Consider the following 24,407-nt stretch of genomic DNA (forward strand, 5'->3'; position numbering starts at 1 on the left):
TGTTTGTGTGTGTGAATATGCCTGTCTAGGGGGTGAAGCCACAAGCATGTTAAAAATGTAAATGACTAGCTGACAGGGAAATGAGACAAACTCAGTGTTTCATTTGGTGAACAGTTAGTTGGTTTGGGTTTTACGCAGACAACGACTGTACTTGGGTACAGTAAATGTGCCTGTGTGTGTGTTTGCAAGAGAGTGTAAACGCTCAGACACCTTGCGCTGCTCTGCATCAAACGCCTGTCAGAATACATTTTTAACACGTAATTAACGCTTCAGCAACTGCACTTTTGAAAAAGACGTGTTTTTTTTTTTATATGAGTGTGGCTCGAAACGGGACATCTTAAAACTTTTCAAGACTACACGTGTTAATGATGCGTTGCTAGCAGCCCACGTTAGCATAAAATGTGTTTTTAAGTAAAGCAAGATGTGCAGTAAAAAGCCTCACTGATGGGTGGGCTAAGATGCCACGTTCTTACATTGACTGCAAAAAACATTAGCAGCAACTAATTAAAACTAAATTTGTTAGAGCTTCTGGAGAAATGTATATCATCTAAAGAAATAAAAACTCCTAACTTCTTTATTAAATAATGAATAAATAAGTTAGAAGGAGAACCTTTTTCATGATATGCATGTATTTATCTTTAGTGCAAAGAGTAAGTCACTGACTCCGGCAGTATTTATATGATGTATGTGTGTGTCCTGGTTTGGCTAAGTTATGGCTCCAAGAAGAAGGGGTAAAAGATGTAGAGGATCAATATTAGAAATCAATGAGAGACAATGGCTTCAACAAATATGTGAATTTTGTGAAGGGTTCCAATAATACATCTACAATTCGAATTTTCACTATGAAACAAGTTTCCTTGTATTAAACTCAAGCCTGGTGTTATCACACACATTTTAAGTTGGGTATCATGTTGTATAGTTACAGGTCAAAGGTGGAAAGGGAGATATCTTAGCCCGAAATTCTGGGTTTCACAGTGGGGGTGGAAAGTGTGTCAGATAGAAAACTGCACATCAGAGTTTATTCTCTATATAAAAACTTGTGAGATGTGTATCAGTTTCCTGCATAAATCTTCATTCTGAATCATCTTAGATTTATTGATACCTTTTAAACACTCAACACTTCAGTGAATGTCTGTGTGTGCTCTCAGTGAAGTTCTCATGTGCTTATTGTCTCCGCCAGGAGATAATGTATTGGGTCTTGTGTGTGATTGCGTGTCCACCTATGTGTCTGCATGTCTGTCTGTCCACAGCAAATCTTGCATACTGATGGACACATCAGCCTATTGTCTTTTGGGCTCATTTATAACTGCATGCTCAATCATGGTTGCGGGGCCGTACCTGGCGACGTGCCACTTCCTCTCCACCAACAGGTGAATATCTTCAATGCGCCGGTTGTTGGCGTAGTGCAGTCTCTTAGGCAGGTGCTGCTTCAAGTACGGCTTAAAGTGCTGGTCTGCCTTCTTACACTGGAACGAAGGAACAATCATTGGTATTTTATTTTCGTAGAAGCCAATCAGAGAGGTGACAGACAACCCAGTATGTTCCACCTTATTTGCGCTATAATAGTTGAAATACAACTGATATACAAACCAAAAAAAGTATTGAAAGGCTACAACTTTTTTTTTTTTTTTTTTTTTTAGTAGCAAGAATTTTAACAACGGAGAACATTTTACAACAGTCATTACATTGATTGTAAAATCCTTTTACTTAAAAGCTTTAAAGCTCAAAACTAATTTTCATAATTTTGCATTTAAATTATTTCAAACTTCTTCTAACATCACTGGTATTATTAAAAATCTTTTTTATATTTCTTAAACTCTTTATGTTTTAAATATCTTAAAATTGTTTTACCCTAATGAATTTGTTTTTATTACTAGTGTTATCCTATTTTTGTTTTTTTTATCTCTTTTATATTCTATTGGTTGTACTGTTTGGGTCTCCTGTTTTTAATACCCGTGTTATTGATTTGTTTCTCTTGTAAAGAGACTACTAAATTCTCTATCGGTATGTTCACACAGTTGAAACTTTATACATGTTCTAGTATTTTTCATGCAAGTATATACTTACTGTTAGATTTGCAGCAACAGCCTTGGGGTCATCTGAAATACAGAACATGGTCAGATTAGGGAAAGCTGTTAAATATAACAAAGCAACGTACTGTTCCGTTTATCTTAATATTGTACTGAATGAAATGAATGAACTCTAACTGGTACTGATAAGTTGGACAAATAAGACCAACATTTCTGAACACAAGGAAGCCTGCATGAATACAAGGGCAAAAATCCTAAATAACAGTAAGGGGAGACACTGCAGAGTTAATAGGGTAAATAAATCACCAACAGATATCATCATGACACTTCACCAGTTGATTACTTACATTCGGACAATTATTATTTTGGTACTACAAGTTTTGTAATGACACATTACCTTATTAAATATTTGCTAAATTGAATACTTTTCCAGAACAGAAATCTGAACATGGATAAAGCAGGGTTCAAAGGTTTTGTTTCATTTTGTTGACATATAAGAGTCAAAGTTTTATACACAGGAAATTTTGGATATCTCTTTTTATCACAAAATACTGTCAGCAGCCATAACAAATAAATCTATTTTTACCATGTTTTTAGTAATAAAATGTTGTATAAATCAGGCTATGACTAATGTATGAACAAACCCCTCTGCAAAAACCTTCAGCATATAGATACGAATGAGTGAATGAATGAACAACAAGTAAAAAAATTATATTAAAATATATCACCATCTATCTTCCCCAATTGATAACTTCCATTAAAACAAAAATTCAATATTTGCTTTTCTCTTCCTACATTTAGGGTTGTTGGGGTATCTTGAGCGTATTCTGCCCAGAGACCCAGGGATGAGGATGATGTCATCAACGTTGGTAATGTAGTTGCTGAGGAACTCTGTGCGATCACAGTGGGCTTCTTCCATACCTGAGAACACACAAGGGTATGAGTGATTGGCTGGTGAATCCTATAATGAAGTGAATGCACAATTGCCTCTGTATCTAAGGCCAGCGTGCCTTTGAGCAAAACACATTTTCCTAAATTGCTTTAGTATAGCATGCATGCAATGGGCTCTTCCAGCATGATGACTTGACACCACAGTGTATGTGTTTGTGTTTCTGTGTTTGTGTCTTTGTGCTTCTGTACCGTGATCCCCCACCAAGATGATGTTGACACAGCGGTGCAGTTTCATCTGTTTGAGTCCATCCATCAGTTGGCCGACAATCCTGTCAATCATCCGCAGAGGGTTGTTCAACTGAAACACAGGAAGGGAGTGAGAACCCACTGTGAGTGTGTGTGTGTGTGTGTGTGTGTGTGTGTGTGTGTGTGTGTGTGTGTGTGTGTGTGTGTGTGTGTGTGTGTGTGTGTGTGTGTTTTGATACATAATACCCAAAGAGAGACCCTATATGTGTGTACAGTTATCATGTGCTTTCCATGCAATCGCATACGTCCCCAGACATAAACACAAATGCAGATACACAGTACTCACTTCTATGCTCATGGGCCCCATTTTGTGTCCATATGTGTCCGGTTGTTCCGAGTGCATGGCGTAAACATAGGGCCTGAAACAAAATGGAGATGTGCATGTGGTAGTTGAAGTGATAGTAACAAACAGGTGCTTTACAGTGCATCACCTGCAGTAATGGAGACTAAGTCATAAACTCAAATACTGCACTTATGTATAATTTAGAGATACTGTACATTATTGTACACTACTTTATGCTTCTAGTCCACTACATTTCAATGGAAATGGAAATGACTGTAGTTTTTACTCCACTACAATTATTTAACAGTTATAGTTACTCTAGTGGCCCTATTATGCTTTTCCACTTTCTCCCTCTTCTTTAGCGTGATATATATATTTTTGTACATGTAAAAGGTCCATAGAGTGTAAAACCTGAAGTCCACGCCTAAAAGGAGTTACCCTCCCCCTCAGAGCCACTGCTCGTGAGCTGCCTGAAATGGCTCCATTGAATTCTCTCCTTCACTTCTGTAACTTTATTAGGTCATAATGTTACGGCAGTGACGTAAAACTCCTTCCTGCTAGTTTGGCCCTCAAACAACAAAAAAGAGAGACGGAGCTGAAGCTCCGAGGAACAGTTTTTTTAAATGTGAAACGTTGACCAATCACAACAGAGCGGGCTAGCTGACCAATCAGAGCAGACTTTGCTTTATGGAGGGAGGAGCAAGCGCTACAATGGAGCATTTCAGAGAGAGGGTGAGAAAAGTTGCTGCAGGACAGCCAGGATGAGAAAAACAAGGCGGATTATGACATGAACGCATGTAAACATCATCTAGTAGGTTGTACACTGACCAGGATAAAGAAAATAGACAATGCAGGCAGAGTGGTTGTACTGGGGCCTATGGGGTTTGGAGGGGCCGTAGAGAGAGCTATGCACCATGAACCACTGGACTAAAATAGATAACTGTATATAAAATGTAAAAATCTTCATAGAAACAGTAGCAGCTGTAATCCTTACAGCAGTACAAGTAACAGTAGTATCAGTGGGGATATTAGTAGCAGACTGATGAGTCTTATCTATCATTAGAGGGCAAAGTCATGCACAATCGGATGTAGCAAAGGAGATCTGCAAGGTAAAACACGGAGCTACTGATCCATCACTGTCAGGAGGTAAACAGAGGCACGAGTCAGCGTGGGAAAATGACAGAGTCAGTGAACGTCTCATTAGCTTTGATATGTGCGTATCTTTCATAGATGTAAGGAACAGGATTAGCCCCCAGGTAACTTAACCATCCATTCACGGTTTGAGTCAAACTTAATTTAAGTATTTGAGGTCCAAATAACTTTGAGCTAAGGAGTCTGTCACATTCAAACCAACGGGGGATAAATGCAGTCATTATAATATATGTATATTTTCTTTCTGAACACCCAGCTGTGGTACTGCATTACATTACAGAGCTGCAAAAAAACTAAAAGGTTAGTGAAACGTTTTTTCCCCCACTCATGCTAAGCTGTGACTGCAAAGACAACAAAAAAGAGAAAACAGGAAGATGAAAGACAAATGTGAGATGGACAAAAAGAAAAAAGAAAAACAGATTTCACCTTTCCCCTTCAGGGAGGTGGAGCCACTGCAGCATGGTCAGTATCCGCCTCTCCAATGGAATAACACTAGGAAACAAACACACAACGAAGGGTAACATTAGGTCACATTTGAAGAAAACCATTAGCTGCAATTGACAAACAAGCCAAAGACTTAAACACAGAATTACAGTGATAGACCCAGATTCTGATACCCTCTGTGACCCATTAGACCATTAAACACCAAACTGTTCCTTCTGACTCTCAAAGCACCCCATAAAGTAGAACACACTTGGAGCCCTCTCACTGTTTAAAGTGTCTGAAAGTAAAAAGGCTGCCTGTGTAGTGATGAGATGAGGCCACCAACCAAGCTGCTGGCTGTCATAGAGTCCACAGCTGTCAACCATCAGGCCCGGGTCTTAGGCCCTTGAGTGGGGCTTGATGTATGAGGCGCGGGGGGTCTCGCTGCGTGAACACTTGACAGCAGGTTCAGATACCTTTCTGCATTTTTGTCTATGTTCACACTTTCAGCAACATTTTCCCTCCTCTTGTTTTATGTAATCTATTTCTTCTTCTCTCCTCTTTCTTTACTCTCCTTGTGGTTAAGGGGGGGAGACCTCCCAGAAAGCTGAGCCCAACACAGACCGTCAACCAGTCAGCCAATAATCCCTGGTCCCCATTACCATGCCAATCCCACAGTGGTACTATAGCGCTAAATTATGTACCAAAAAAAGGGTGCTTTCTCAGCCAAATAGAAATGTCAGCACACTCTCTCATGGGCACAGTCCTGTCTCCCGCTCCTCACTCTGCCTTTCTTCCTCACGCACCTCTTGTCAGTGCCAAGTGCAAGAAAAGCCCTGTAAACCGCACGCTCCGGCCCCCACGGTTCTGTAGGGCGGCACGTCTGCGACCCCGGTTCACAGAGGAACCCTGCGTAGTGTAAACAGGCCCATTTGCACAAATTGCTGTGAAAACAGCCCTCTGCTGAGATCTGCCTCCCGCTCCATCAAAGCAGTCTCTGTGGCGATAAATGTGGGCTCCTTTGTGTTCTACACACAGGCTATAGGTTTCTATGCCGCGGCCCGAGTGAGCAGCAGGAACATGAGCGGGCATGTTCTCCTGACATCCTTTAGGGAACTTTCACCACCAAATAATTTAGAGTTCCTGAATTATCAGTTATAAGATGATGCATCCGCAGTGGTATTTAAGGCCCATTAACGCCATAACATCAGGTTTCATAGTGATGAGGACACTTTTGTCCCCACGTGATTGGCCGATATGTCTCAATGTTGTATAGCTTCCAATATCAATACAGGCCAGAGAGCTCATTTTTGGCAATTTATTAATGTGTTATTACCTGGTGCCAGAGTATATAAACGACAACAAAGAGTGCTTTCAGTATGTTAAACAAGCTGACATCTGACTCCCTGTGAGTTTTGTTTACAACGTCTGATTCACTTATCAGGCTACATGTACAAATATAAAAAAATGCCAAAGACAACTATTCTAGATCTGCACAAGAGTGTTAGGGCCAGGCTTAAGGAAAAATATGTATTTAACTTTTTACATTTTTAAAAATGTACTTATTTCGCATTTCAAGGAGAATTTACTTTTAAATTATTTTATTTTGCATTTAAAAAATATCTCAACATTTTAAGAATAAATTTAAAGTTCCATTAAGGGAGTAAAGACAAAATTTCAAGAATAATTCAAAATTCTAGCATTAGTGCAAATACTAGAATTTCTTTCTGCTTTATTCTAAAATTGCAAAATAAAATAAGAAACTCTTCAACCTCTCCTTTTCCCCTCATGCCTGGCTCTAATACTCCCTTCAACTGGACAAAACAGCTCAGACAAATGAGAGCAGAGTTTAAAAGTAATGTATGAGAACTGCATTAGAAGCTTTAAATTGTGCTGACTAAGCAGCAGGGTGGCAGAGAGAGAAGAGGCTGCCATTGCAAAGCGACCACACAGCTGTACTGGCCAAAGTATTAATAAGGGAAAATATTACTACAAGTATCGAAAGCAAGGAAAGTCATTTACTTTCAGTTTGTAAAAGATTTTCCTTTTGGACATCCAGGGCTCACAAAGAGCACCAACAAACTGAACTTAAAGGGCAAGGCCTGGAGATGCATTCAGAAAAACATTTAGCTACAGAGAGCTGAAGATGTAGACTCACACAGGCCAGAAGAAGGTGGCAGCCTTCACTCCCTGCTTGAGCGCTGTGATCCAGATCTAGGAGAGAAACAGTGCAGTCTTATTATTTCATCAGTCTGACAGTTTAGTAGGACACTTTTGGAGCGTTACCCTGAACAAAAAAAAAGCATACAGTAGGTTGGTTTTGTTTGGTTTGTCAACCATTTTGAAAGACACTGGTAAAGCCTTGCTGGTTAGCAATGCATCCTAACTCAGTATTCTGTCATATAAATGAGAAATCACTCAAGAGTTCTAGACAATTTGATGTCATGGCTTTGGTCTCGCACGAACTAAAAGTGATCCCAAGCCAGCTTTCATATTAACATCTGGTATTAATCACTGGATTATAGAGTTTATCAGTTGTGGTTTCGTTAGATCTGAGTCCTGCCACTCATACTGTAGTGGGCTTCAAAAGAATAGTCTTTACTGCCTTTGTTGGCGTCTGATCTGTGACCTGTCAGATGGATTTAAAAAACACTAATGTTCAAAGTCATACACAATAGTTATTTATTGTCAAAAGAGAAAAGAAAAAAAAATCTTTGTCAGCTCACTGATAAAATACAGTCATAGTGTTGATGAACTACAGATGGAAAAAGAAAGACTACAGAGAGGAAGAGAGCAGATAGAACTTACCGGCTGTCCTCCCCACCAGCGATGACTGAGTTTCTCTCGGCTTCTCAGGGTGAAGGTCGCATCAAACACCGGGTCATGCATGGAGTTACCGATGATACCATGAGACTCTGGATAGAGACCCTGACAACGATTTATATTAAGATTATGCCTAGGCCAATAATATTTGTCATTTCATAACTGTACTTGATTGGTCTACTTTTCTCAGTGTTGCCCACAAAAATAATTAATGCCATTTTCACTGAGGTACTTCTATTGTATCTATTTTAAAGGCTCCCTCTTTCTTCTTAACTACATTTTGGTGGGGAAAAAATAAAGGACTTTCACCCAGGTAACTGTTGTTTGTGTCCCCTGTGAAACCCAAAGTAAGCGCTGACTTTGCAATTGTTACGTAACGTTGTTACGTTTGTCACATAACACTTAGGAAGAAAGTCCGCTAACTGTTCTGTTACGTTTTTCTATTCCGTTGTAATGTTACGTTGTTAGGCTTGTTACATAACTTTATGCAATAAATTCCGCTTAGTGCGATTGTTATTTATTTATGCTAGTTCCATCAGTTATATTACGTTGTTAGGTTAGGCTGTTACTTTTGGTTGCTATGTTTTGTTCTTTAGCTAAGTTGTTGAGCTACGTTTTTACTCTACGTTGTTAAGCTCGTTACTTAACGTTACGTAAGAAAGTCTGCTGATATTTATGTAGGCTAGTTATGTTGTTACATTATAGTTATGGTTATCTATAGCCAAAGCTAGCCACAGCTTAACTTTGAGCCTAATGCTAATGCTAGCAGACCATTTTAATTTACAGCTGAGATTAACCCCTGTAAACCCTGAAGGGAAACTGTTTCATCACAACAGCAACTTACAACCTGATCATTGGTAACAAACTGCTGCTGTGCCATACCGTAGCCAGTGAGTAGAGGTTGGGGAAGGTTTTTGAGGGGTAAACAGGCCTCATGTATGGAGCATGGGTTCCACATGTTCCTGAAAGAGAAAACAGAGCAAAGGAAGCCCCGATTTTAGCACAAAGACACCCATGAATAGTACCAAGTCAGTTATTGATCGTCTGTCAATGCTCATGGCTTCATAAATCACCACATCAACACAGTCCCCCTTACAGCTAAACAAAACATTTATCTTAGTCCCCATCCAGGTCTTACTCAATTTCTCAATGTTGGGGATGACTGTGTTTCCTCTCTTCACATAAGAAGCTCGAAATCCATCCACAGACAGCATGATGAGTGGCGGGCGCACAAACCTGCACACACACACACACACACATATAAGAGGAAGAACAAAAATAATGCTGTTATATAAAAAACAAATTTGGTTATTAATCAGCAAATTATTTAGATATGTGGCATACATGTAAAAAACACTTTAATTAAAAACATTGATTTATTCTCCTTCACTGCTCAGATATTAACGTACCCAGCAGGACATTCAGATGTCTTGATCTCCTCACACTCGTCCTGCAACCATGAAGTGTCCCCTAAAAGAACATGATCAGAGGAGAGATTGGGAGATAAAATGTTGTAGGAAGCTGAGCGGAGCAAATAAAAAAAGTCCTGAATTTGTATTCAAGAAAAGTCTTTAAATATATTCTTCGTTATGCTGCATGTATGCAGTAGGTCAGTGATCATACTTCTGAAACTATATTTTTGAAGCAATACTAACTTATTTTACAGAATCAGACTTTTTTGTTTTTGGTGCTCTGTGTGTGTGTGAGAGGACCAACAGTGCAGAGCTCTTCCTCACAGCCCAAATGTGTCGGAATTCTACAAAATAATAAAATGTTGATCTGATCCATTCCCTGTCAGAAGTCTTTCAGGTCTTTTTCTTTAAACCCCAACCTGGGCTTCAGGGATCTGCTTACTAGAGAAAGCTGACATTATGTTACTTAAATGCATTGTAAACTGTAGATTTGTGTGCAAATACAGGTAGCACTTGTTCATATTTGTATTTTCACAAAAAAGGACCAAAGCATTTAGCATCAAAATTGACTGAACTGGTTGTTAAGATGTTTAGAGTAACAGCTCACAATATTCCTCCAAATTCATTACAACAACTTAAACATCATCCTTTTCTGTGGAAGCAGATGCATTTCATTAAAGTGGTTGTCGGGGGAACCCTTCAACATCACACAGTGGATAAGTAGCGTGTTAGAAGTCATGCCTATGTATGTAAGCTCTCAGCTTTATTAGAGATAGGAATCTTCTCACTTGTATAAAGCTTGGTGTCCTTTAACAACTTACTTAGGACCTGATTGTTAAGGTCACAGTAGATGTCTTAACTTTGGTGTATCGTGTTTGTTCATTCATGTTTTGTATTGTATCAGCTTTTTCATGAGTCAACTCCATTATGTACTGTAAACCTGTTAATGTTTAAATAGCTCACAAGCTTAATAGCGTTAGCTATCTTGACTGCAAACTGAAGTACTGCAGGACACTTTTTTCAATGTTTTAATGTCCTGAAAAACCCCCTGATCAATAGGCCTTACCATGCTAACCATTGTATGCAGTTTTATATTTCAAACCTTTGCACAGTGCCTTGTAGTTGGTACAACAGTCTCCTCTGGCCAGACAGTCATCAGAGCAGTGGCAGGCATGTTGTTCGTTCCGAGACTCCCCACACCGATCTTTTCTGCACTCGTAACCCCCTTCTGTATACGGGAACGAGGAAGAAAACCGGCAAGGAAGAAAAAAAAACAGTAGACTCAAAATTGACATATGTACGAACAACTAATCCGATCTATAGAGTAGCGCTGAAACCACCAGCACTGAGAAGTGAAAGCTGATATGGTTAATGTTGCCAGCGGTTTGGCTGCATAGCGTACAGCTGAGCACTCGGCAGTTCGGGACAAACATTGACAACACTGCTTGTGTTTTGGCCAAAGATGAGAACACCAGATGAGAGTTGCAGCTTGGGTATGTAGCATCATTTTCTGGCACAGGGAGGGTTACAGTGGCTGGGCAGTGGTAAGCCAGAGAACCACCAGGCTGAAGGAGAGGGCATAAAATCAGACCACTAACACTGGGAGAAGCAGGGGGAAATGTTGACAGAGCTAAAGAGAGAAGGCAACACATGAGCATCCAGTTTAGTATCTCTAAGACATGATATCGCAGATATGTAATGAGAACAATCATTTGAACCAACCAAGGTTTAGGAAATGGCTGTAGATTTAAACTGACTAAAACAAACATCCCTACTTTTAACTTTATTAAGCCCTGTTTGCATTTTTCTAGACTAAATAGGGAAGCAATTCTAAGTTTAGATCTAAAATAATCACGGCTTGGCTAAATGGCTCTTTAGCATGGCAACATACTGTAAAAATAACCAAAAAGTTTCATCATCAGAGCTATAAGTGAAGGACATATTCAACCAGAAACCAGATAAATAAAGGCCTTTACACACCGGCGGCGTGTCAAAAATGCTGAATACTCGCCTGCGAATGTTTTGCAGTAGAACAATTCATACCAAACAGGCAGCAATGCAACTTGGTTGCAACTTTATCAATAATTGGTTTGAAAACATTTGCACTGGCAGAGGACCAACTACTAGGATCAGAGCAGCGTCTGGCAGTCTGTCTGAGGTAAACTGTTGTATAACTTGAGCAACTGTAAGCTGATTTATTAAGTTTGCATTTAGCAAAATGTTCAGAGTAAATTTGCTTCTAGTAAACAGTTGTATATGTGTACAGCTTTTATTGTGAAAGGTAAGAGCGGAAGGAGAGAATCTGGTCTGTGCTGCCTTTGTTAAGATTGAAAAGGGCAATCAAGTTTGCCGTCTTGGTTGGGACTACAGAGTCTCCGTTCCACACAACTTGACTGGTTGATTCCTTTATTCGTGATGTTGCTTTATCTTCACTGAATATTTGCGTGAAAGTACTCATGACAACAGTAACACAACAACAAGTAAAACTCAATATAGATTATGGGGTGAAAATTAGTTTTTAACGGTTATATCATTGGATTATTGTTATTGTATTATTGTGTGTGTGAGTAGGATTTCACAGCTGTAGTTAGACAAGTGGGGAAATATATAAAACTAGAAAATATCGCAAGAAGTTTTCACTGTGTGGCTGCTACTGCCCGAAGGTTCTGAGACAGCTGTATCAATGAGGTTCATTTAGAGTTCATTTGGGGTTCATTTGAAAAAGAATGTAAGTTCAAATGCATAAATTATTATTATTAATAATAATTATCAACAGAGAGAAAAGACTCTGCCGAACGCATTGATGTAATTTTTATGTTTGTTGTGTTTTAATGTGACCATTAGGGCACTTGAGAATGAGGAGCTATCACTCCTCTCATCTCTGTATTTGAGATTCATTGGTCACACTTCTGTGCATGTGTCATTTGTTACCATGGTGATTGGAGCACCTGGGTGAAGAGGCAGACTAATTACAAAAGCATTTTGACCAAAACTAGCTGTCAAACTCCGTCCCCCAATCGTAAAACCATGATTCAAATGGACAACATATTGATTAAATCATTAGAGAGATAAGACTCTGATGAACGCAGAGATGGACTTGTTTGTTGTTTAAAAAAAATGTGAGCTTCAGAGCAGATTAGAAAACTGTAACTATCTGCTTTCTTTGAGAAATTGTCGTTAGATTTAATATAATGGAGCAGTTAGTTGGAGTTCATGTCGCTTTCAGTTTATTGGAGTCAAATGTGTACGTTTGTTGGATTCCATAGACACATGTCTACGACCAGCACATTATTTCCTACTTTTTTTTTTACCACAAAATGGTGTATGAAGAGTGAAAATGGAGATAGGAGCAAGTTGTTTGGAAAGATTACAGAAGATTTTACAGCTCTTCTCTACTCTGGCGATGACATCACGCACTCTAGGTCTGAACATTCCATCCAATACACACCCATTATAAAATCTGAAAAAGGCTTACATTTTCCTGAAACTTAAACTCTGATGTCATGAAATCTGTGTTAGCTATCAAAATGCCAATTTGGCCCAATATAGTCCAGAGTTTTGTTAACTTTTGAAACCTTGAATCATTTTTTAACGTTTAAGTATGATGAGTCAGTCTGGGCCCAAAGTTGAGTGTTTTTAAGTTCTCTCCACGCCCAAAACGCATTAATCTCTATGGGAAAATTTCTCGCCGTGTTTCCCGGTTCCCCTGGAAACCGCTGGGCAAATCTCTGAAAAAAGTCATAGAACACGATTCCCAATTAGGCCGCACGTTTTGATGTATTTTGACTCATGTGCTTGCAATGCTGCGGGACTAGTTACGCGCCAAACTTTTGCACGGAAGATGGAGAATAAGAAGAATATTATTATTATTATTATTAAGCCTGCAGGATTATATACTATGTGCTGTTGCACAAGGCTTCACAGCCTTGTTGCTACACAGCCAAACAGTATAATACTGTTGGATAGTGTGAACTATAGCTAGGGATGCACCGATACCGAAAATTAGGCCGATACTGACTTAAAAACCTGCATCGGTTATTGGTGACAATGGGGCTAATCTGTTCAGTTCAGTTCTATGTTTGAATGCTGCATACATTATATACTGGAGTTTTAATATTTCCTGTTTAAGTTTGGACTTATTTATTGCTGTAATAAAAAGGTTTACACTTGAATTATAATTCCTGTTATTTGGAAGATTTTTACCAAGTTGCTGGAGCACAATTTATTATTTTAATAATAAATAATTCAATATATTTATATTTATGAATTTATTTGTGACATTTTGTTGTACATAGTTGGGAAATAAATGTTTAATGCAAGTCTGATGTTGCCTTACACATAAAATAATGACCCCACCCTTCCACACAGTGAGGCATACAGCTTATTCATTAAACACTGGTATCGGATCAGGTACTCGACCAGGTATTGGTAACGGTATGTGCACTAAAAAGGTTGCATCGGTGCATCTCTTTCTATAGCAATGAGACACATTTTATAGGCTCATCATGTGTTTGGTATGTAAATCTTAATTTGTGAAGTATCTAGTAACTTCAGCTGTCAGATAAATGTAAACATACATTTTGCCCTCGGAATTGTAGTGGAGAAGTACAAGCTAGTAGAAAATAAAAAGTTCTCAAGTACCTGAAATTTACAGAGTACAGAACATGAGTAAATGTACTTAGTTACACTCCACCACTATGATTAACTTTCAGTTATCAGAAATTAAAGGAGATTATATGTGTTTTGTCAGCTACATTTAGAGAATTGTTCTATCATACGTGAAGCATGTGTTGTGTAACATGTCTGTTGACAGAGTCACTATGAAATGAGGAATAATAGTGTAAAACAAGAGCATCATATTATTCCTCTCTATCTCACATACAACAGGAACAGCAGTCACAGGAAAACATCAAAGCCGCATTACAAGGCAGATTTTCCATTGTGTTGGGGGAAAAAAACACCTGATGAACATTAAATGCCAGATGTCCAACAACTTCCTCCAGCCTGACCCAACCTGTACCACCAAGAGACCCTTTCCTCAGATATCAAACACACTGCCAAGAATCTGGGACACATTTTCTTTCTTTCAAATCACAGCACAATGTCTATTCCTGTCACTTTAAGACAGAGGGGATAAAAGAAAAAGCTGCGTAAGAAGAAAAAGAACATACAGAGGGTGATTGAGTACCTGTCCTGAGGCAGAGCTGATCGAAGTCAGAGCAGCAGCCGTTGTAGGTCTTGCACAGGTTGTCACAGCGACAGTTTGGCGGTTCCAGCTCAACCAGCTCAAAACACCTGTTCCTGCAGGAGCCGGAGGTCGGCACGTACTGAGACGCAGAGCGAGCTGGCGGGGAGAGAAACAGATTCAATGAGTGGACATTTTAAACAGTTTAATGTGCTTTTTCTCTGTGCTGTGTCGTCTCCCAACACTGCTGAGTCACATCTGAAGACAGTTTGAACGTTAATACGCAGAATCAATTCCCAGCATCAGTAAAGTGGACTAAAACATTATCAAAAGTATTTGGTATACCAACAAATTCCTCGCTTTTCCGTTCCTTTAAAAATACTGACTCAGCAGTGTACAACTTTCTTACTTCTTGCTAACTAACCAAATATATATAACCGCCATTGTTGATGATTAAGCACTTTGTATGACATATGTTTGAGATGTAATAGTCTTTAGGACCTTTTTTTCCCCTTAGTCTATTGATGGTCTATTGATATTACATTATATAACGAGTGGATGCAGTCACCATGACGTAACCCACTGGTTTTGATGTCAAGTTCAACATTTTGCCCGTCGCCCTCTTATTTTTTGGATATCATCATCTTGATTTTTGGATTTTACCATCTTGTTTAGTTTTGCAACCAGAAGTGACACAAGAGGGTGGAGCCAAGTACAAACGCACACTGATCTAAAACACACTGTGAAAGGGTTAAAGTTGTATGATGAAAACATAGACAACTCCCAGATCAGACAGCACCGTGGTAGAGACCTATCAATCACAGTAGCCCCGCTCAAAGGCATACCCTGCTTTATGGTCTATTTGACTCTAAATGGACCATAATTTACTAAATGAACATCATGCTGTATTGAAGAAGACTTGAAACTAGACATTGAGACCATAAACTCGTGTTTACAATGTTTACTAAGGTAATAAATCAAGTGAGAAGTAGGTTAATTTTCCTCATTGACTTCTATACGATCAGACTTACTTTTGCATCCCTAACGGCTATTAGAAAGAATACAAATTTTAGACACTTCAGCATTGGCTTCACTTTTCAGACCCAGATGTTGGCATTGGGCCAGTGGGGGCAATAACTGGCTTTACTGTTCAAATGTCTATCAATCTGTACTGACCTGCAGTCAGTAATAATTATACTAAGTATAACATACAACTTTGTCAAAAGCAACAACTGTGGTCCGCAAACTAAATATGTATTTCATAATAAGTGGTAATAACTGTGACAAAACGTCCGTAAGCCATGTGCCAAACTCAACAGTTACTAAAGTTACTAAACTTTAAATCCTCTCGTGGGACACAAACTGTGGTATTTCTGTCTCACCATGTGGACATGTTTCCTCAGACACAATAACACTCTTGTCCACTGAGGTCCCAGAGGACGGTGGCCCCGGTGTGGAACCCAACCCGCATTGTGAGAACCCCCTGGCTTAACTGAAGACATCCTGGAGATCTGAGGGTGAGTGAACTTATTGCTACATTTTTTAACAACACGCTCCTTGTCCACTAACTTGGGGAAAAAAACAACCTCGCTTACAGAGAAAACCAGAGGATGCCAACGGGAGTTATTCAACACGGTGCGTTTATGTGTTCCTGTGTGGACATATGTGTGTGTTTTTGCAAGTACACGTGCATAGGTGCGCTATGTGAAGGAACTGAGGCGTTACACTTTAAATTATTTATGCTGCCCAGCTAGTTGGCACGTCAGTGTGGACTCGGAGCATGGTGCAGCATCAATAACCTCTTTGCTGTAAGACTCACTCCTGCTCTGACACAGCAAATGAGGACTACAGGTCAAAGGTGAAAACCTGTGGATGCCTTTATGTCTCAGCTTAGTAAAGCACAAACAACCTCCTCCTGGCTCCATGAGTTCCAATTTGAACTTAAGTTCATAGTGAAACTCTTTTATTTGACAACCTTCCGGTGTTAAAGGTGCAATGTGTCAGATCTGGCCAGAGTTTTTGTTTAAAACATAAAATGAACTAACATAATCAACAGAATGTGAAGAAGCTACAGTGTTGATGTTCTGTCAAAGACGTTTATGTATGGTGTTGCAGAGATATCTACTGTAATGTGCATGCTAACCAACTAGCCCCGACCATTATGCCTTGTAATACTACTTGTACCTGGAGAAGCGATAGTGAGTCACTGTAGCGTCCAGTCTGCACTCAGGACCAACGTGAGAGGACGAAGAAGTAGAGCTGCCCCGAGGGCTAGAAGGTACAGCGTCCTTGTACACTTTGATAGTTTATTTATTAGATTAAACCCAAAGTCCAATGTCTGGTATTTTCGTTTTGTCCTCCCTGCCACCAGTAGACTACTTCCCCGGGTTGACAGCGGTCTGGAGGTCTGGTAGACGGACCTTCACTTAACAGTTAGCTGTTAGCAGTTAGCTTTGTTTTCTCGCTTCTACCACATTGGATTTAATCCAATAAACAAACTTTAAAAACGCCCTTACAGCCTGCAGTTAGTGTCACTGTAGACACAAAGATGGCCAACGCCACTTCTGAATATGATAAGATAGCTTGTTATTTTGACTGTCTATCCCAGGCTATTGATTTCTTGATTTAATTGACAGATCTGTAAAACTAAGTTCCTCCACAACAAAAGCGCCACTTTAAACCTTGTGTTTACCAGAGATGGGCTCCTAGGTTTTTAAGTCATTCAGGATAAAATCCCACATAAAATGCATATTGACTAAAACAATCTTAGTCTGTCAGGGGGCAGCACTAGTTATATATAGTTATAGTTGGCCTTTTGTTCTTCTTATTAATGACGACTGTAGATTTGATTGTAGGAACCCAGTAGTAGAAGTGAAGAAAAAGGGGTGATAAAGAAAGGTAATGTGCACTTAGATTAGATACCAAAAAACTAGATTAGATACCATATTTATACAGTTCAGTTGATTACATTTATTCTCAGAAACAGGATTTTCTTTTCTCTCATTTTAATAATCAAAATTTTAGGTGAAAGGAGGATGTGATGAAGTCAACTGTAGATGAGTAAGAGTTAACATAGCTTGATCCAGAAATACAATCTACCCAAACAAGGACATTTCAGTCAGAGGCTTTCAATTTTGAAAATACTAAAGTCCCCAGATGGTTGGTAATGTTCTTAAGAACTTTTAGTGATGAACAAAGCGAGGTCAGGCAGGTGAAAAATAACAACAATAAATTTACGAGGTTGAAAGCTCTGGGAAAAGTAAGTAGACTTTTTCCAAAAGTCAACATTGAACTCAATCTTTTTCATACATTTTGAGTTGTCTAAGTAGTAAGAGAACAGGTGTTACTAATTAAGACATGGCTCCGTTCTATTCAAGTGCCCCAGTGAGGAATGATGACAGTGTGACAGTGAGCCAGTCTGAACAACACCAGGACCCTGAAACTGAAGCAGCTAAATGGAGTCTGGCCATCATTCATTTCATTATTAACACCTGTGCTTTTACCACGGTGACATGTTTAAATATATTCTGTGAAAAAGGCTTATGTTCTCCGCTGAGAAAGGCCTATTCCATTACATTTAATCTAAGCTATGTAAAAAGTCTCCTAATGCAAAATTTTGCAAAATATACATTAATAAAATTCCAGAATGGACTGCAGCCACCGCCACCTGTTGCTATGACAATCTAAGCAAACCTCTGCCTCCTCATGCTGACAGGATTCTTGAATCTGAGGCAGAAAATGAGCTCCAATGCTCTCTTAATATTGACTCAAGGTAGAGCAACACAAACACACACTTTCTCCCCCTTAAAAAAAACCACACACACGGGCTGCCCAATCACAACCTCGCAGTGTCACAGTGATCCGTTGTAACGCCCACCACCACCACATACTCTCTGCTCGCTTATTTCATATGCGCTGGCAGACACTTCATATAGAAAACAACCCGGCAAGCAAACTGAGCAGGAGACATTCCTCTGGAGCGGCTGGTGGGAAAAGTGAGTTCTCATGTTGTTTCGTTAGAGCGACCATCTTGGAGACGGCCAGGGGGTGGACACGTGTCACTCCAGTTGATGTTGGGGTGACTGATTGCCCCTGATGCTCACATAGGTTATGAGATTTACTCTGCTTATTTTTTTTTTTTAAAACAACCTCAAAAGTTGTTTTCTGCATGTGTCTTGGACCTGAATCGCGGCTTCAGGCATGTCCCACGAACACTTGGCCAAGATACATTAACGCAGGTCCAAAGTACTGTTCACATTGCCTGTGCCGAGCCACTTTGGCAGCTAAGTTAAAGTGTGACTTTTTTGCTGGGGTTTGCTTCACTGAACACAGTTCTGAGGGGCTTTTACATAAACTCACTTCATCCTGCATTGTTCTCATCCATTTGACAACTGAAAACCACACAATACTTGCAAAGCGGTGAAGTGAGAGTGCGGCAAACAATTATTTTCATCATTACTTAATCACATCATCGTTCATCTAAACTTTTAGCACAAAAAATGTCAGAAAAATCTAATTGAAGATGTAACATTGGCCCTCTAATAAATTTTTAGTAGACATTTTTCAAAATGTTTGGTATAACTAACAGTTATAAACCCAAAGACATTCTATTAAAAAAAACTGCAAAACTTTGGGTTTTTAAGCAAATAGAAGATGTCATCTTGTCGGTTTTCTTCACTATTTCATGGACCAAATGATTAATTAATGAGTCAAAATAATAATGAACAAAAAATTCTAAATAATCTATAGTTGCAGCGCCACAATAAAAAAAGATAAGATAAGATAAGATAAGATAATCCCTTACAACAGCGTAAAAAAACAAAGATGATAAGATAAGATAAGATAAGATAAGATAAGATAAGATAATCCTTTATTAGTCAAAGATGAATGTAAAGCTTCACAAGATTCTTAAGAACGCTTTTAAGCAGGAAAACAATAAACTCTGTCTTTCTTTTCAGAATTTTCTCTCATCTTTTTTTGTGAACTGTTGGGTGTCTTCAGAGCTCTAGAAAATATTTTTTAAAAATTCAGTCTGTGAAGGGATGCATTATTTTATTTATGTCTGGAGGAAACATAATTTTGCTGAAATGATACCACACCAAAAGAAAAAGGACTGACACCCAGGTTCCCACTTTATACTTCACCAATTCCTGTAGGAACCTTTTCTGTTGCTTTCTATCCACAAGGAGGTCAAGGGTCGTGGTCAGTTACAGAACAGCCACCCTAAGGGTCGGAGTGCCTTCTATTTTTTTTTCAAGCCACCTCAGTTGTCTGAATGCTTGGCGGCTCGGGGTCAAGCAGTTCAGAAGATGTTATCTAGGTTTACCCGTAACTAGGTAAGCGGTACTCACACTCTGATCTGGCAGAAGTCCCGTCCTCTCCCGAGCGTCTGGGCCGGTCGTAGACAAAACCCCAACACACGTCGATGCCACACAGGACTGACAGGAGCCAAACGTACTGAGACAACAACATCACATCTGACATTAGAATGGACATTTTTATCACTGCTGCATATAATCAAAGGTCTTGGGTCTATTCTCCATTAGCGAGTCAATGACAAAACCTAAACTACAGCCACCAATGAGAGCACTTTACATTATTCTTATGCAAAACCTGTCAAGTCTTTGTGGCTATTTTAAGAAAACATTTCAATTTGTTGTATTTTTGGTTGGCTTTACATTTGAATATTGCAAAAATGTTCTTAAATGTGATGTATGTCTTTACCAGCTTGCTATATGAAAGAAAATAACCACTCAAAAGGGACTAAGCCTGTGGAGCACTGCCAAAATTAATTCTCAACTTTACATTTTTGCTTACAGTTTGTTTACAGTTTGTTAGGCATTCAAATTAAAAATTAGAACGGAAGAAAATATATTAATAGAGCACTTCCTTTCTTGGAATTAGTCTAACACAGGGCATGCTATAGCTGCATTTTCTCAAGGACTTGTCAAGACTGGTGCGGTGCAAAGTGAATAGGGACCACCCGCATCCGCATAACTATCGCCTTTGATACTTTGAATCTACAATTGTTCTGCAAATGCTTAGCAGCAGGAAGGGAAGTGAAGGGGGGAGATGGGGGGGTATTCAGGGAAATAAAAAGCTTAGAAAACTAGTTGAGCGCCCTTTCGACCACTATGAATTACGCAAACTACCAGAAACACACGGGTTAAATGCGTAATTGCGCACCGATTTACGCACAGCTATGTCTAAAACTCCTAGGCGCCCTGCGGCTAAAACACTTGCAGACGCGGACTCTTACCGTACCAGTTTCTGAAGCAACATGTTCCTCCGCCGGGCCGAGCGTAGTCCTGCGCTGTAGGTCGGAGAGTGAGTGAGTGATGCTGACTCCGGAGCAGAAAGGACCACCGGAGAGGAGGACCGTTGAAGAGAACAGGAGGGAGACGGAGGGGAGGGGGGATGTGACCGAAAGGAGCGCACCGGATTCTCATTGGAGTTGGGTTGGAGGAGGGCTCTTATCTCGGCCGGGATTTAGATGATACAGGGGAGGAAAGAAAGAAAAGATGGGGAGGGGGTGTGACTAAGTTCGCGTCAGGAGCAGAGCTCATCAAAAACTGATTTTGTTCGTGTGACAGGTCAGACGATTGCGGCTGGGACTGGGAGAAAGAGTCGCTTGAATCAATAATACCAACATGCACAAACATAAACACATTACAACAACATGTGTAGCGGGCTTTCGGCCTAAATCATTCATGCCTAATGAGTGTAGTTACCGCGGTGTTATCAATCTTCACAAACCCGAAGATTGATTGATGTGGGCTATTTACGAGGAACACATTTAGTTGCATATTGAATAATTCCTTCCCAAAATATGAAAGAATAATGGTTGTGGTACATCTATAAAAACCAAACAAACACACAGAGGTTGATTTTCCTTCTGTTGGTTCTTGTTGAAAAGGTGTTGATATTGTGTTAAACAGTATTTGGTATCGTGGATATCTTATTATCCAATGAAGAGGCATCGTTCAACCGCATACTTCCGTGTGAGCTTGGAGACGCGTAACCATGGTAACCCGTGCCAATTTGTGAGAATAATTAAGGCTGTGTTTTTCCAATGGGTCTGGTTTATTTAGTGAGAGAGAGAAAGGCTGGTGTTTCTGGTTAAACAAAAGGGATTTGACTCTTTAACAAAAAATAAATAAATCTCTGTAGGGATCCTTTATCTTATTCACTGCTTAAATCCTTAAAAAACAACAGCAGCATGTGTTTATAGAGGCAGTATACCTTCAGGAGCATGGAGCCTACTTCTAACTAGATAGTGAAGCGCAAACATACTCTGCTAATGTTAGCTTTTAGGTAGAAACCAAACGCTTTAGAAATGAATATGTCCTTCTAACCTCTCCGGTTTACGAGGATCATATTATTACAAAGTTCAACAGCGAACAGCTCGAAACAAAGTAACAATCTCAGTTCACATTACAAGTTCCTCCTGCAACACAATGTCACCCTCTATAACGACAACAAAGTGCTCCGGAGGAGAGGGACGACATCGCCCAGGAGCTGAGCAGTAGGCAAAGGACCTGGGAGGAGGAGAGGGACACGTGGTTGCAGGAGATAGCCAACTTGTGAAATCCCAACTCGAGCGTTAGTGAAGTAAAGTCGAGCGATGGAGAATCAAAGTTCAGCGTCAGCCAAGAGTCCCACATTGAACCAGGTGAAACAATGGACGATGTTCCAGGTGCAACGACGGCCGACGATGGAGAGCAGCACTTCCGACAGGAGTTCTTGAAGAACATCAAGTTTTGGAAGAAGGACAATAAGCCCATCAAGCCCATTGAGCCCCCCGGTCTTCAATAATGACATTGTAACAATCTGGCAGGAAAGGAAGAAGGCCGTGCTGCAGGACTTGGAGAACTTGAGAAAAACTGTTTCGACTTTCACTGAGAAGTACCGGTCGGAAGAGGAGATGGCGAAGTGGGCCTCGACCCAAAGCGAGAAAGACATTCAAGAGGCAAACGAGGTAAAAATCCTCATCAAAATCACAGAGGATTTGGTGCCTTTCATGGTTAGTCCACTTACAGGGGCAATCGTGAAGTCAGCTCATCAAAGGGTCAGGGTACGACCCAAATCTGAGCAAGATGGGAGCGGGGGCCCCTGCAAGTTGACGTACCCTGGAGACCAGTACACAAATCCGAATATGTGCGAGCCACAGAGTGATGAAAATCTAGATATGTCCGAGCCAGAGGACCATGGGAATGGGAATACATGTGACCAGCCAGAGGATACTGAGGACACTACTCAGGACACTGTCCCTCAAACCAGCAGCGAGGACGGCAGAGCAGACAAAGGAAGGAGAACAGGTAAGGAGCTCTCAAGGTGGACTGGGTTCAAGAACACCTTCAACTCAAAGTAAGTCGTTTGTATGCAGTGTGTGTATGGTTGGGGACTTCCTAAAAATCTTGGTATTTGACCAGGATGGGTGTGGTTTTGTGTCGTGACGACCCAATGCGAGCCAACCAGTGTGATGCAGGATGTGAGGCACCGTCCCAGGGTGAGAGGCCCCTTGAGTGAGTGAGGGGTGGCATTAGGGATAACATCAAAAAGGTCTTAAGTTTGGGTTTTCTCCAGTTGATCTGGTTTCTGCCCAAAGTACAAAGACTTTAAGGTTGAGAAGAATTGGATTCTCTCAATTAATTAATACGAATTAAGAGTCTCCACTTCTTCTAATCCAGGACTAATAAAATCATAATAAAAAATAAAATGAATTGTTGTAAAATGCAGGTTAAAAATACGTCATTGTCACTGTCGGAAACACAACCCCGTGTATGTTTGCAGTTAATGTTAAGATAAGTAAATTAGTCTGATTGTTCCCTTTCACGGACAGACGATATCTAAAACTCTGATTGTGACTGTGGTTGTTGCTATATTCAAACTACTCTCCTGTGGTGTATCTTGTTCTAACACATCTGTCCACGTGTTGGAAGTACCAGGTTCGAATCCAGGCGGGAGATTATAGCTCTACTACTGTTGACTACAGAGACATTTTTCTTGGTTTATGTACTTGCTGAATAAGATTATACTAGTGCTGGTGTTACATTTAATCTGAGAATATGTTCAGATATGTCGAACAGGGGTTGTAATAGGTTCTTATGCATAGTCAACGTATTACCTACAGTGGATGACGGTCGGAACATGCCCGGTTTGGAGAAACAGACGATGTACGAAGGGAAAAAGAAATGCACTGGTGTGGATGGCGAAACATATATTAGCAACCCAAAAAAAAGCTAATTTAAAAAAAAAAAAATTTGAAGTTTAAGTGTATGCTGTATTTAGAATAATTATTGATGAGGAACTGAATTGAAAGGGAAACAGATTTATGCTCTAAATTGACAAAAACAGTATAGATACGTTTCACAACCCCACTTTAAAAAGACCTGAAGTGAGTTCCTTAAAGGGACAAGAAGCAACACATTCTAACCAGACATGGACGCAGAAAAACAAAAATCGAATGTCTTCCATGAAGCTCAAAGGTCACCACAACCCATTTTACAAAGAGGCATCAATACCGTACATATTGCTTTCGGCACACATTATAAAATAATGCATTCAATTTATTTAAAAAATAATTAAATCAACAAATTTTACAAAACAAATTACAGTGTAGAAAATATCTGGGCCAAATTCCTAGGTTAAGCAGTCTTAATTCTCTGTGAAGCTCATGAATTCTACTTGATGTCTTGTTCCTCTACCTTTCTGTCATGACTGGTTTGTATCTACTGTACTTTTGTAAACCTAATATTGTCTGGAAGCTTTCAGTAGATTATTGTGTCTAACAAGAGGAATATAATCAGTTTAACCATTTTGTAATCCCGAGAAGGGAATTCAGAGGGAAATCTCATAACACATTAGAGACAAGGGTTCCCAGGATCATTCAAAAGTATTGA

General features: G+C 39.8%; 1 protein-coding gene across 1 annotated transcript in view; it reads right to left on the bottom strand.

Moving 5' to 3' along the window:
• The window catches only part of enpp2 (ectonucleotide pyrophosphatase/phosphodiesterase 2), a 32,575-nt gene extending 11,788 nt beyond the window's left edge, over nucleotides 1-20,787 (bottom strand). The window contains exons 1-15 of the mRNA XM_054621963.1: nucleotides 20,770-20,787; nucleotides 19,857-19,962; nucleotides 14,509-14,664; nucleotides 10,423-10,548; nucleotides 9,318-9,378; nucleotides 9,047-9,144; nucleotides 8,791-8,870; nucleotides 7,894-8,013; nucleotides 7,244-7,299; nucleotides 5,089-5,154; nucleotides 3,514-3,586; nucleotides 3,171-3,279; nucleotides 2,826-2,951; nucleotides 2,068-2,099; nucleotides 1,339-1,466 (exon numbers count right to left, since the gene is read on the bottom strand). Coding sequence (XP_054477938.1) covers nucleotides 1,339-1,466; nucleotides 2,068-2,099; nucleotides 2,826-2,951; nucleotides 3,171-3,279; nucleotides 3,514-3,586; nucleotides 5,089-5,154; nucleotides 7,244-7,299; nucleotides 7,894-8,013; nucleotides 8,791-8,870; nucleotides 9,047-9,144; nucleotides 9,318-9,378; nucleotides 10,423-10,548; nucleotides 14,509-14,664; nucleotides 19,857-19,962; nucleotides 20,770-20,787 — 1,355 coding nt within the window. The remainder of the gene's footprint in view (nucleotides 1-1,338; nucleotides 1,467-2,067; nucleotides 2,100-2,825; nucleotides 2,952-3,170; nucleotides 3,280-3,513; nucleotides 3,587-5,088; nucleotides 5,155-7,243; nucleotides 7,300-7,893; nucleotides 8,014-8,790; nucleotides 8,871-9,046; nucleotides 9,145-9,317; nucleotides 9,379-10,422; nucleotides 10,549-14,508; nucleotides 14,665-19,856; nucleotides 19,963-20,769) is intronic.
• Nucleotides 20,788-24,407: the final 3,620 nt, after the last annotated feature.

The sequence above is a fragment of the Anoplopoma fimbria genome, chromosome 20, assembly GCF_027596085.1.
Source record: "Anoplopoma fimbria isolate UVic2021 breed Golden Eagle Sablefish chromosome 20, Afim_UVic_2022, whole genome shotgun sequence".
NCBI classification, from domain to species: Eukaryota; Metazoa; Chordata; class Actinopteri; order Perciformes; family Anoplopomatidae; genus Anoplopoma; species Anoplopoma fimbria.